Source organism: Balaenoptera musculus, chromosome 11 (genome assembly GCF_009873245.2).
Source record: "Balaenoptera musculus isolate JJ_BM4_2016_0621 chromosome 11, mBalMus1.pri.v3, whole genome shotgun sequence".
NCBI classification, from domain to species: Eukaryota; Metazoa; Chordata; class Mammalia; order Artiodactyla; family Balaenopteridae; genus Balaenoptera; species Balaenoptera musculus.
Window position 1 is genome coordinate 63,778,226 of NC_045795.1, and position 12,983 is coordinate 63,791,208.

The 12,983-nt window shown below is 38.4% G+C and overlaps 1 protein-coding gene across 5 annotated transcripts in view; it reads right to left on the bottom strand.

The window, feature by feature from the left end:
- The window catches only part of SMARCC1 (SWI/SNF related, matrix associated, actin dependent regulator of chromatin subfamily c member 1), a 187,467-nt gene that overhangs the window by 39,372 nt on the left and 135,112 nt on the right, over nt 1–12,983 (bottom strand). For 4 of the 5 annotated variants that reach the window (XR_005021809.1, XM_036868446.1, XM_036868448.1 and 1 more), the window contains exons 22-24: nt 9,857–9,912; nt 8,049–8,163; nt 7,211–7,365 (exon numbers count right to left, since the gene is read on the bottom strand). Coding sequence is in view for 4 of the 5 variants with exons in the window: in XM_036868446.1 (XP_036724341.1) it covers nt 7,211–7,365; nt 8,049–8,163; nt 9,857–9,912 (326 nt within the window). In the remaining variant the exon portion in view is untranslated. The remainder of the gene's footprint in view (nt 1–7,210; nt 7,366–8,048; nt 8,164–9,856; nt 9,913–12,983) is intronic. The other variant, XM_036868447.1, reaches the window with a different exon arrangement.

The window sequence follows — 12,983 nt, forward strand, 5'->3', positions numbered from 1 at the left end:
GACAGTACTGTATAAATGTTTCCTTCTTTCCTTATTTTTTTGGGGGTGGGGTCCCTAAAAATTAGAACTCAAATCATAATTAGTATAGCAGAGGTGCTAAACAAAGAAAAAAAAAAGATGGACACTTTTTTAAGCTAGCTGTTGGGTTTTTAATTGTAAAATGTTTGAAAACATTTTCCTTGGAATGAAGAATTTTTATCAGATTATGTTTCTGGGTTGGTTGGGGTCACAAGACTCTAAGTCTGGAGATCTGGGTTTTGGTACTAGTTCGGCCCATAACTAGTTACACTAGTTACCTAATTTTAGGCCCATCATTCACTTTTTAAAAAAAAATTATTTATTTTATTTACTTATTTTTGGCTGCATTGGGTCTTCGTTGTTATGCGCAGGCTTTCTCTAGCTGTGGTGAGTGGGGGCTACTCTTCATTGCGGTGCACGAGCTTCTCATTGCGGTGGCTTGTCTTGTTGTGGAGTATGGGCTCTATGCGCACGGGCTTCAGTAGTTGTGGCGCACGGGCTTAGTTGCTCCGTGGCATATGGGATCTTCCCGGACCAGGGCTTGAACCCGTGTCCCCCGCGTTGGCAGGCGGATTCTTAACCACTGCGCACCAGGGAAGCCCCTATCATTCATTTCTATGGATCTGTTTCTACATCAGTGAGATGAAAAAGTTCAATAAATTCTAAAATCATTGTGTGATAACACACATGAAACGTTCGTTGTTAGGGCTTTTAAGTATCTATCAGACAGTAATCCATTTATAAACAAAACCTGTATGAAAATCATTGTGCAAAAGTAGAATAAATTTATGTGTTGTGTCTATGTGTGAGAGAGAAAAAGAGTTTCATTCCAAGAAATTTTGAATAGTATATAATCCCTAATTAGATTTCACCTAATAGAGTCACTCCTTAAGGTTACATTTCCAACATTTTATTCTTTAGTTTTTTTCTTTTCCTTTACACTAAAATGTCTAGTCTAATGTCTCCACTCAGATGACTGTGAGGTTCAAGGTTAATGACTGATTTTAAGTTCCTAAGAGGCAGGGACTATTCATATCTATTTTAGGCATCAAAATAAACCTAGTATTGTAGTACAGTGTTTGGCATATAATGGGCACTCAAATACTGAATAATCGAAGTATGGCACTTTCCATCTTACAGAGTGCTTTTTTTGGGGAGCCACGCCAGTGCCATATGGCTTGCAGCAGGATCTTAGTTCCCTGAATAGGGATCGAACCCGGGCCCCCTGCAGTGGAAGCGCAGAGTCCTAACCATTGGACCGCCAGGGAATTCCCCAGAATGCTTTTTTATACATAAATTTGACTGATTCTCATCGATAATCTGGTCAGAAAGGCAGATCAGAAAGGACTGCTGATTAAAAAAACATGATGTAGGTTCAGAAAAGTTATGTTAGCTGCCTAAGAGATTAGTAAACAGCAAAGCTCGAACTAAAATTTTAAAGTCTAAATCCAAAGGATTTTAGTTATCACCCAATGTCTATTATTAACAATTAACAATTGATATTTTACTGGCTACTTTCCTGGGGAATTCTTAGAAGGGACTTGTGGTAGGTTAAAGACGGCCATAAACTCACTGGCCTTTCTTCCACTGGAGAGAGAGGGTCTACGACCCCTCCTCTCTAACTGCCTTGCCCTACAGAAAACAGTGGTGATATTTTCTGGGTTCCAGCTTGGGAACTCCCATGTCTTGTCTCTTGCAATGTTCTTTCTGGGAGTCCCAAGCTGCCATATGAGAAGTATATGATCATTGTGCTGAAGCGACCACAGGAAGAGATCTGGAGACTACATGGAGAAGAAACTGGACCCAGCTACCCCTGCCAAGGACTAGGACTTAAGGAAGTTACCTTGGACCCTTCCAGATGAACCTACCTGTAAGGTGAATACCACTAAATGACTCAACAGATAAAGCATGGAGCAGAATCACCCAGCTGTTCGGTGCTCAAATTTCACAAAATCATGAGATATAATAAAATGGTTTGTTTTTTAAACCACTAAGTTTTGCTATTGGAAAAAAAATGTGGTACCTGGAAATAGGGCGCTATTTGAACAAAAACCTAAAGTGTGACTTTGGCTGTGGGATCATGTGGTGAGTGCATTCTCAAGAAAACCACTGGTGAGAGCTTAAAAGAGAGGGAAATATTACTGTAGATTGAACAGAAGTAGATCTTTGCTATATGGAAGCACAAAGTTTGGAAACATTGTCACACTAGTGATGTGGAAAATAGGGTAATTAATAAATTTGTGGATCTGGCTGGAGTGATTTCCAGGCAAAATGTAAACATTCTTTTTGTATTTTATATAAGAAAAGAGAGGAACCAAAGAAGGAAGATTCAGTTTTCAGGTACAATTTAGATGAAACAGAGCACGGTTTGAAAATAAAACTGTTTCTCATCACTGGTTACTCCCAGCAAGAATTTGAAACTTAGAAATGGCTTTAGGACAAAGATCAAATCCAGAGCACTACAGTAAAATATGAACTCAGAGTAAATAGCTCCAGGTGTGCCTGGCTGTTAGACCTTTTGAAGGGAGTGCATAGCAGGGTTTCTAAGAATCGTAAGGGTATGCCTCTGCTAGACAGGAGGGCCTCTAAGTATCTTTAACAGCAGGTGTCCTATATTTTTTCATTGAGCTTCTTGGATCTATAAGTTAATGCATTCCATCAAATTTGGCAAGTTTTCAATCAGCCACAATTTCTTTTCTTTTTTTTTTTTTAATTTCCCTGCATCTTTTTTGTTTCCTTCTGGGACTCTCATTACATGTATGTTGGAACACCTGACTTTTTCTGCAATTTCTGAGCTGAAGCTCTACCACTTCTCAAGAACAACTGATTCTCCTTTTGTTGTCTGCCTGGTTGATACCAGTGACCTGAAATGTTTGTTGTAAACTTGTTTTCTATGTTGGCCTCTATATCCCCTCATCACCCTGAATCTGGACAGAATGTCTGACCGGTAGAGCTGGGTAGAAGTTACACAGTGCCAGGTATGGGCCCAAGCCACAAGACATTGGCAGGTTTCCCTTCTTATCATCCGGGACACTTTTCTCTTAAAGTTTCAAGCTGCCACATAAAAAAGTCCAACGCTTTGATACCACCCTAGTATGAAGAAGCCCAGGATAAGTTCTTAGAGAGGCTGTGTGTAGACAGTGATGCCAGCCAGCCTCCAGGTGGTACAGCCACCCCAGCCTAGGCATCAGGGGTGTGAGTGAAGCCATCTCAGGCTCTCCATAATAGCCCAGGCATGAGATGAATACACAGTAAACTAGCCAACGCCACACAGAGCAGAATTTTTCTAGCTGAGTCTGCCAGAATTTCTCACTCATAAAAATCATGCGAAAGCATAAAATGATTATGATTTTAAGCCACTAAGTTTCGTGGTAGTTACATAGCAATGGATAACTGGAGCAGGAATACTGCTAATGCTCACGCTATGGATTCTTGACAGATGTGGCAACAGTGATGACCAAGGCCTTCCAAAAACAGGGCTATAGAGAGAGCCCCAACTCTTCACATAATGGCTTTATAGAACCTAAGAAGAATAAGATGGTCTGGGAGTGTGACACAGATGACGTATGGAATGTGGGAGAAACAACCTAAAAAACAATTAACGGTAAAAAGTAACTCGATCGGGACAGCTATGTGAACTTTACGTAAAAAATCACGGCTTCTAGCTAGTAGAACAGAAGTAGTTTCTATTTAGTCATGTAAGGATGGAAGTGAACAGGGCTAACTGCAGGCAAAATGATCAAATAGGTCAATTTTTCCTTCTGTCTCCTCTCCGCAGTACCATCAAGTAAAGAGAGATGGCATCAACGATCAATACGTATAATGCAAATCAATTCAATCAATGTTTATCTGGTAAACCGTTGTGACTAAAATGTACAATGAAAATTTTCCTATCTCAAGAAAGAAGTTTAGGCATAAGGGAGCAAGTTATGAGGTATTTCTGAGAGGTAAGAAAAAAATCTTCCTGTTGCTCCAGAACTAACACCCAGTTACCATAAAGACAAATCTCGTTTTTAAAGTATGTGGACATGGGGTGGTAGTAGAAAAAATCTGAAGGAAATGTCTGTGTGGCCTTAAAAAAATGTGATTTCTGCTACCGTGAAAGAATTGAATCCTACTGCTGCTGATAAAAGAGGACCTATTCTACTTTCTGGAGTTTCTAAGTTTCTTCCAGCAGTAGTTCTGTATTCCTACTTCCAGCTAAACCTAGATGGAAGGGATGGAGAGCACCCAGCCAACAGTGCTCCTTTTCACACCCACATACCACTATTCAGGTGGGTTAGTCGACAGCTCGTCAGTAGCTGGAATGAAAAAGTGGAGGTGATACCCAAGAGCTCCTCATATGGCAAGGGTGGGGAAAGCCAGAAAGCATGCCCACCCTATCTGTTTTGGAGCTAGATCTAGAACCTCTAATTACCACTCCATGTCAGAGAGTGACAAACAATTAAAATGTATCAAGGAAAACTCTTAATAACAAAGCTGTTTATAAACTCAGAAGAACAAAAAGAGAATAAGAGATAACGTGGATAGGCTAGATAAGTTGTACTAATTACAGTAATTTAAGTGAATTCCTTACCCCTTAATTACCATGTAGCACAAAAATGATTATGTGTGCTGTGAAATGTATCAGATCCAGCTATAAAGTGGCACTGAACAATTCATGTGTGCCAAGTCATGTAGCATGAGCATGTGAACAGTTTCACAAATCAGTGGAAGACACAGGTGTTCTGAGAACGAAGACCCAAGTTCCCAGTTATTAGAAATAAGAGTGAGTGATGATGAGGGAGTAGAAATTCAGTGACCTGGAAAGAAAATGTTCTTTGGACACTCGTCTAAACCTTGTATGGACTACCCAAGGGCCAGGGCAACTGATCCATAAAAGCAGTTTCTCTGCAGTGAAGGAGTCAAACAGCTGTGGCAAAGTGGTCAGTGGTACACAGTATACAAACTTTTGTGCCCAAAGCTGCACATATTAACAGCTATGAAAACATCATGAAGCATTCGTAAAACTTTTTATGGTAATCTACCATTTTAGTTCCTTCTTTGGCAACTTACCGTGAAGCACACATAGTAATACAGAGAGGAGAAATAATGGGAAGGAACAGTGAGAGAGGCACGCTCTGTGAGAGGGGCGGGTATCCAAAAAAGCCCAGCTGGAGATGGGAGAGGGGGGCAGTTTGTCTGGTAGAATTGCAAGAAACAGTTCAGGACAGACAGGCAAGAAATTACACTTGAGAAGTGAGAAGGGTCCCGATCATGAAAAGACTCCCAAATTCCCTAAGGAGTTCGAGCCTGAGAGAGACAGGGAGGTTATTTAAGAAAGTATCATGCTGATATTTGTTTGTTTAAAGATTCTTCTACATATGATTCCTTTCATATTAAGTCATGGTGTTAGGAGACAGGCTAGCATCTACTCCTGAAGGGAATCACAGTAACTGGAAGGGACGTGAGGAAGCTTCTGGTGAGCTGGTAAGGTTACGTTGCTTGATATGGGTGCTGTTTGTGAGTCTATAGGTGGGTTCAGCCTGTGAAAACATTCACTAGTTGTAGACATATATATCTACTTATTTGTATATAAGTTATACTTCAATGAACAATTGAAAAACAAAAAAGATTACTCTGGCTGATGGACAGAGAATGGGATGAAGGAAATAGGCAATATATGATGGGTGTGGGGCGGGGGGGCCTGGGCATTATCGGATGAACTAGAGCACCAGGAAGGATCTGGTGGCTGAACAGCTATGGAAAATGAAAGAATGAGAGGAGTCAAAAATGACTGAGTGAAGACTGGGTGGATGGTTGTGCTATGCCCTGATAAAAGGCATACAGGAGGAAAGCCCTCCTGGCTTCCAGCTCCTCATTTATAAAATGAGAAAACATGCCCAAGACAATCCTTAAGGTCTCTGAGATCCTTGATGACAGTATGAACAGTAAGAACTTGGATAGCTTAGAGACAATGAGATAGCCAGGAGTCCAACCTGGCAGAAGACAGAGAGTAAAAAAAATGCTTCCAACGAAGGAAGAACAAAACCAAACAAATGTGAAACAACAGTAAAACTGGTGTCTACATCGGTATTCATTTAAACAAGAGTACACCTCACAAATTCCTAGAGGTTGGGGGTGGTAGAGGACAGAGAAGACCTAAAATTGTACTTAAGAACCATGAAGATCAGGAGGCATCTTTGGAAGAGACTGGCTAGTACGAATATGCAGAACCTCGATCTACTGTGAAGTAACAGTCAGCTGGGGTATCTGTCTGAACTGGCTCAGCAAGACTGTGACCTGTAAACACCCCTCCCCCACACCGTCTGCACCTACGTCAGACGGGTAGGCTCTCAAAACAGTAGTCTTATGGTTTGAACTGGGTCATCTATGGATCTGTTATAAATCATGCTACACAGATTAAACTCCTGGAGAAGTAGTTCACAGCAGCTAAACAGTCTGGGGGAATTAAAGACCATGAAAAACATCTTTACCAATGGATCAAGAACAGCTCAAGATAAAACGATTAGCTATGTTCTAGTAACCACTGCTTGAAATGTGGTGACATATAATGACAGGAAACTACTTTTGAGGGTAAAATAGAAAAGGGGTAAATAGATTTTTTTAAACTTGACATATTCATGCCTGGAATGCTTTGAAGTGCTAAATTAAAACAAAGCAGGGAAAATGACATTCTCTTTTCTTCTTAAATATGTTGGGAAGCCAATACTATGTTATAAATAGAGAAAACCACCCCCAGGAAAGCTGGCAAATTCAAGAAGAAAAAGAGCTATTTAGGTTCCCTCTCTTTCAGTCTGTAAGAGGAGGGTGAAGTATTTATACAGGGAAACAGATTTTTGTCTTAAAAATTACAAATACTTCAATCTGGTAGAAATTATTGGAACTATAGTCCAAGACACGTTCTGCAGGCACATTAGAGGGACTTTAAATTCTGCCTTCAATCACTGCAGTCTTCACAAAACTGAAGGACACAATGAATAAATAGAAGGCAGCCACCTTTTAGGATCAGGTCTGCTATTTCCACCATTCTCCTGCCTGTAGAATTCCTAACCGAGAAATGTCACTCAAGCAAATAGTCATCTTCTATGGGGTGCAAGGCTCTTTATACTAAATGTTCCCAAGAACCTCAAAACAATACAGCCATTCACGGCTTAAGAGAGCACTAGGAAAAGAGCTGTCAAGGGCAAACCTTGGCTTTGGTTGCAGCTGAGGCAAGAGCAGCTGCTGCGGCTGTGGCTACATTTCCTTCAGAAATTTCATGTTCTACTTTCTTCTTCCCAATATCACTTTCTCTTTCTTTACAAGTATCAGTGAGTTCCTTGTTCTCTTCAGTCTCCTTTTCTTCTGGGGGGAAAAAAAACCAAACCAGAAAGCTTTATTACCAGTGTGCCCAGTCTCAATAGGCCATCTTACTTCTCACCTCTGCCACATGATGAACTAAGACTGATGCTACAAAGAGATCTCAGTGCCTTTTGCTTCTTAAGATTTCTACTGAACCATTCCATGCATGTAAGTCTGCTTCTATTTGAGATGGATGTTCTAAATAGTACACTTTGTCTTCTCTTTATTTCTCTAAGCTCTCTGTGTAGTTCCCTTGAATATAAAGGAAAATTCAGGGGAACTACTAAGCCCTAAGACCAATATGTTTGTTCATCAGTCAATGAAATGCTCTGGGAAACCCGAGGGTCTGGAGAAAATCAGAAGCTGAGAACAGAGTACTTCTGCAAGTCTTTCGAGTCAGGCAGGATGGGACACGCCAGCAACGGACTGGAAATAAAATGGCAGGTCTGTGTGGTGACTTCAGGCACAGCTGAACAACTTGTTTGTCTATATATCACTGAAAACAATGTAGCCACTAGCATCAGCACTGGTACCTAAGTGCAAAATAAAACTCAAATGCATATTTACTGTTATGTTAAGAAACACATAATAAATGAGGGAATATTTCTACACAATTTAACTGTCTACATTTCTCCAGTGCTTTTACTGTTTTATATAATAAAGTCCAAAGAGTTTCCTCAAATTACCTGATTTGGTATCTTCACTAACTTCACTATCCTGTTCTTTCTCACTATTTTTTTCATTTTCTCCATCTTGAGCTTTATCACCTTCATCCATTTCATTCTCCCCTTTGTTTTCTGCCTGAAAGGGTTACAAAAGAAGAGGATAGAGAATGAGAAAAAAATTGTCCTTTTACAAGTGATATTATCTTAGAATAACAAAAGGTTCCACTATTTTGGGGAACAAATGGACTAGGTTCAGAAAAGTCTTGGAGAGAAAAACTGGAAAAGAAATTAATAAATTCAGAGAAATACCTTTCACTACCCTCAACTCCTGAGTGCTCACGAGACTTTAAGTCTCCGAAGCACAAAGTTCCCACCCTCTCTGCTATAAGGCTAGGGATACAGTGTCCAAAGGAATGTCAGTGGGACTCATTTTCATTATTTACTGGTTAAATACTAAATAACTAAACAAACAAACAAATAAATAAATGGTTAGTTGGCTAGAAGGACTAAGAGCATTTAAAATGCACAGTATTGTTTAAACAACAAGGTCCTACTGTATAGCACAGAGAACTATATTCAGTATCCTATAATAAACCGTAATGGAAAAGAATATAAAAAAAGAATGTATATATATACATGTATAAGTGAATCATTTTGCTGTACAGCAGTAATTAACACAGCATTGTAAATCAACTACACTTCAATTAAAAAATAAATAAATAAAATGCACAGTATCAACCAGGAAGCAAGATGAAATGCTGCCAAAATTAAAAGTTGACAAAGCTCTTCAATACAGCCATTTGCAATGGTTTTTAGGAAGAGCCACACTAGAGCAATCATTCATGTTCTGGGGACTGAAAACTTCAATTCCTCTGTGGTCAGGATTTGGTATCATTTGCTGATTTTGAAATCCCTGTGACCTTCGACAAATTGTATAACATCATCTATAAAATGAAGAGACCATTATTGACTTGATGAACCTGTTTTAAGAACTCAATAAATTCATAAATGTAAATTACAAAGCACAGTATTTAGAACATTGTAAAAACTGTAATTAATTTTACTATTTTCCCCTTCCTCTCCTTATCTATATACAATTTTAAAGCACCGAATATAATCAAAATCTTAAATCCCTGCTTGTATATAGTCACTCAAACAGTGACTGACTGATTATCATGTATCCCGATCTTGAAGAGGCCCGATCTTGTACAGTCCTATTCTTCTTGGCTCCCCTCACGTTTACAGCCTCTACGTGACAGGGATCAGGACACAAACATACTAGGCACTTGGATGCCCTCTGCACACTGCATTTAGTGTCTCCCCCTCCACTGCTGGTTGGAATATTCGATTCCCCATCCTCCATTTCAATCTTTGTAATTTTACTTGCTCTTTAAAACCTACTTCAAATGTCACCTTCTCATTAAGTTTTCCAAATATTTTTCTGCTGACAGTTAATTCTCCTAGAAAATTCCTTAATATTCTACAATTCTCTTCTGGCACAAGGACAGAACCCAAACCCTACAATTCAATATTCTTAAGGACCATAACTTTTGTATTCATATTCCCAACTGTGCCTGAAAGGGGCACCGAAGCAGAAGTTAGGGAGTAGATAAATCTTTGCTAAATAAATAAATAAATGAAAAATATCCTGTATTATGCCTTAAGAGAACTATACCTTAAACCAGCAAAGTCCAAATGGCTGACAGAATCACTTACAGTCCTCTGAGAGGGACCCAAAAGATCAAAATAAACCCAAACTGTTATGCTGTGAAAGGTAGTGCTCTCTGGCTTGCCTGCTGTGGGAGAATTCAGACAGACTGATTTTTTACCTTTTCAGGCTGCTGACCATCAGTATCTGTTTCCATTTTTTCCTCTTCAGCTCCTTCTACAAGCAAAGGAATAAAAACAAGTAGTAGTACAATGTGGGGGAAAAGTAAAAGCTATTATAAAGCTGTGAAAGTATCTGAAATACAACTACACACAGTAATACGGACAAATCTCACAACCATAAGGCTGACATAAAATAACACATACTTTATGATTCTACTAATTTAAAGTTCAAAAACAGATGAAAGTAATCCATGGTGTTAGAAATCAGGACAGTGGTTAGCCAGGAAAGGGGTGGGTTCAAGAGTGGCTTGGGGTGCTGGTAATGATCTGTTTCTTGATCTTGGGGCTGCTTACATGACTGTGTTTAATTTGTGAAAATGCACTGAACTGCCCACTGAGGGTTTTCATTTTTCTGTATGCATAAAAATTAAAGTTCAAAAACACCTTTTAAGTAAAAAAAGGCAAAAATAAAAATAATTTATTTTTAAAGATACTTAACAAGTATATATTTGGAGTCAGTCAGATACTAGAGAAACAGTGCAGAGCCAGCGATTCACTGAACCTCAAGAGCATCACACTCTGGCTGGGGAGGACATAAGCCAGCAAGCCCACTGTGTTTGTGTACAGATGAGACGCTGTGGGAAGCACAGAGGGTATGGCGATCTCAGTCAGGGAAGGACAATAATTGCATGAGAATTTTCGAGGCAGACATGGCTGGCGGGTGGGGGGCGGGGGGCAGTGGTAGGTAGTACTTGTATAGAGAAGGACATTTCAAGGAAAGGAGGCAAAAAGACTCAAGGGCGTAGGGGAAATTTAAGTTGTGGTGACAACTAGAAAAGAGAAGAGAGATCAAAAAGAGGGAGATAATGCTGATAGGGGCTGTATAATGAAGAGACCTGAATGTTGTGCTAAGGAGGCCTTAACTACACCCTGTAGATAAAAAGTTAACGAAGACTTAAAAACAAAAACATGATACAATCAGATAAATATTTCTGGTTTTAGAACTTTATACATAAACAAATGTTTCAAACATAATGAGGGTTTGTTGTGGTTTTAAATAAAAACATTCAAATATCCTATAGCTTAAATTTTTATATTGTCCTCATAAATTATAAGGCTAATAGCATTTATACTCAATGAGAATATTTAAACATATTAAACAAAGATGTTTAAAACTAACAGTGTTAAAGTTACTAAATAGGAAAATCTCTATTTTTCCAATTCTTAAGAATATAATGAGATCTTCTTGCTTCCAGAATTACGGCTGAATAGGAGCTCCAAAGGACATGATATTTTAAGACATCATGAATCTCATATCAGGTAGAAGAGCTTTTAAAGATCACCACCTTCCCCAAAATGCCCAAGGCGTACAGAACCAGAAGTGGGACCAGAGTGTGGAAGTAGTGGGACCAGGTTCTGATTATTTGGGAATCTGAAAGGGAAAGGTTGCCTAGACATATTTGCTTCTAATACCTCACCATCAGGAAGTTGAGCCCATGGACTAGCCAACTGCAGGGCAGGAAAGGAAGCCTAGGATTCGTGCACAGAGAGCCAGCCACAAGGATGGCCAATGTGATCTCAAGCCAGTGGCAACCCCTGGCTACCTGAAAAAGCAGCAGAAGCATCCTCTGCAGATAGTTTTTCCAATTCCAATTTTAGCCAAAAAGACATCAGAGTAATAAGCTCAACAAAGAGCAAACATCAAGAAAGAAAGCCACTAAGACTGAACAGAAACATTAATCAAACAGATTCAGAACCTGAGGATTGCCAATATGAGATCTGTCAGACCCTCAATCTAGTGTAGCCATGGATGCAATATGTAGAGAATCACAAAGATCTCCAATCAACGTGAGAGTATTAGAGATTATCAGAAATTAAAAAAAAAACAAACCCAAAAGATAAAAATATTTCCTAGAAATGAAGTCAGGGTAAACAGATTAAATCAGGTGAAGAGAGAATTACAAAACTGTAAAACATATCTAAAGAAACGATCCATATATAGAACGGGACAATGGGGAATATGGAAACATGGAAAAAGATATGCCAGGCAAAACCAAATCCAAGGAATGGCAGTAGCCTTTCTGTGGTACTGTAAGTCAATATAGACATTAAGAATAGAGTATTATTAGAAGTAGATGGTAAAACATAATGATGAAAAAGGTTTAATTCACCAAAAAATTGTTAATTTTTTATACTTTTAGGAACCTAATAAGAGTGTCAAACTATATAAAGCAAAAACTGACTGAATGGCAAAGAGAAAATGAAAAGGTACATCATAGTAGGGAATTTAAACAGACTTGTCTCAATTAAGACATACAGTGGATGGTTCTAACATATACATGTAGAATTCTACACCTAACAATTAGAGAATATATACATATTAATTTCAAGCTTACATGGAACATTAAAAAAAAAATACTGATCACATCTTATAGCACACACACACACACACAAATCAATAAAAAGTTTAATCCACTCTAAAAAAAAAAAATACTTATCACATATTAAGCCATAAAGCTACTTTTCACAAATTTCAAAAAGTCAATGGTATACAGACTAAGTTCTCTCACCACAGTGCAATGAAATTATAAGTTTAAAATATAAATTTCTCTGTGCTTGGAAATATAATTTTGAGAATCAGTAAAAATAGCACTTAGGAGGAAATGTAAATGTGAAATAAGCCTTCTTATTTTTACCTTAGAAAAGAAATAAAGGTTCAAAGTCTACAAGCTGTACATCCTTTTTAAGAAAATAGAAAAGAAAAACAGAATATAGGAGGTAGGGAGAAAAAAATTACAAGAGTGGAAAAAAAATCAAAGAAATTTAAAAAATAGAGTTTAAATATATAACAGAATCATATATCTCTTCCGTGACAGATCAAGAAAATAGATGAAAGGCACAAATTAATAATATTAGGAATGGAAGAAAGGCCGTAACTATTGATAAAAAAGCAAAGGTCAAAAAAGAAGTTGACAACAACCTACTGAAGAGGAGAAAATATTTGCAAATAATATGACTGATAAAGGGTTAATATCCAAAATATATAAACAGCTCACTCAATATAAAAAAAAATCCAATTAGAAAATGGGCAGAAAACCTGAATAAACATTTTCCAAAGAAGACATA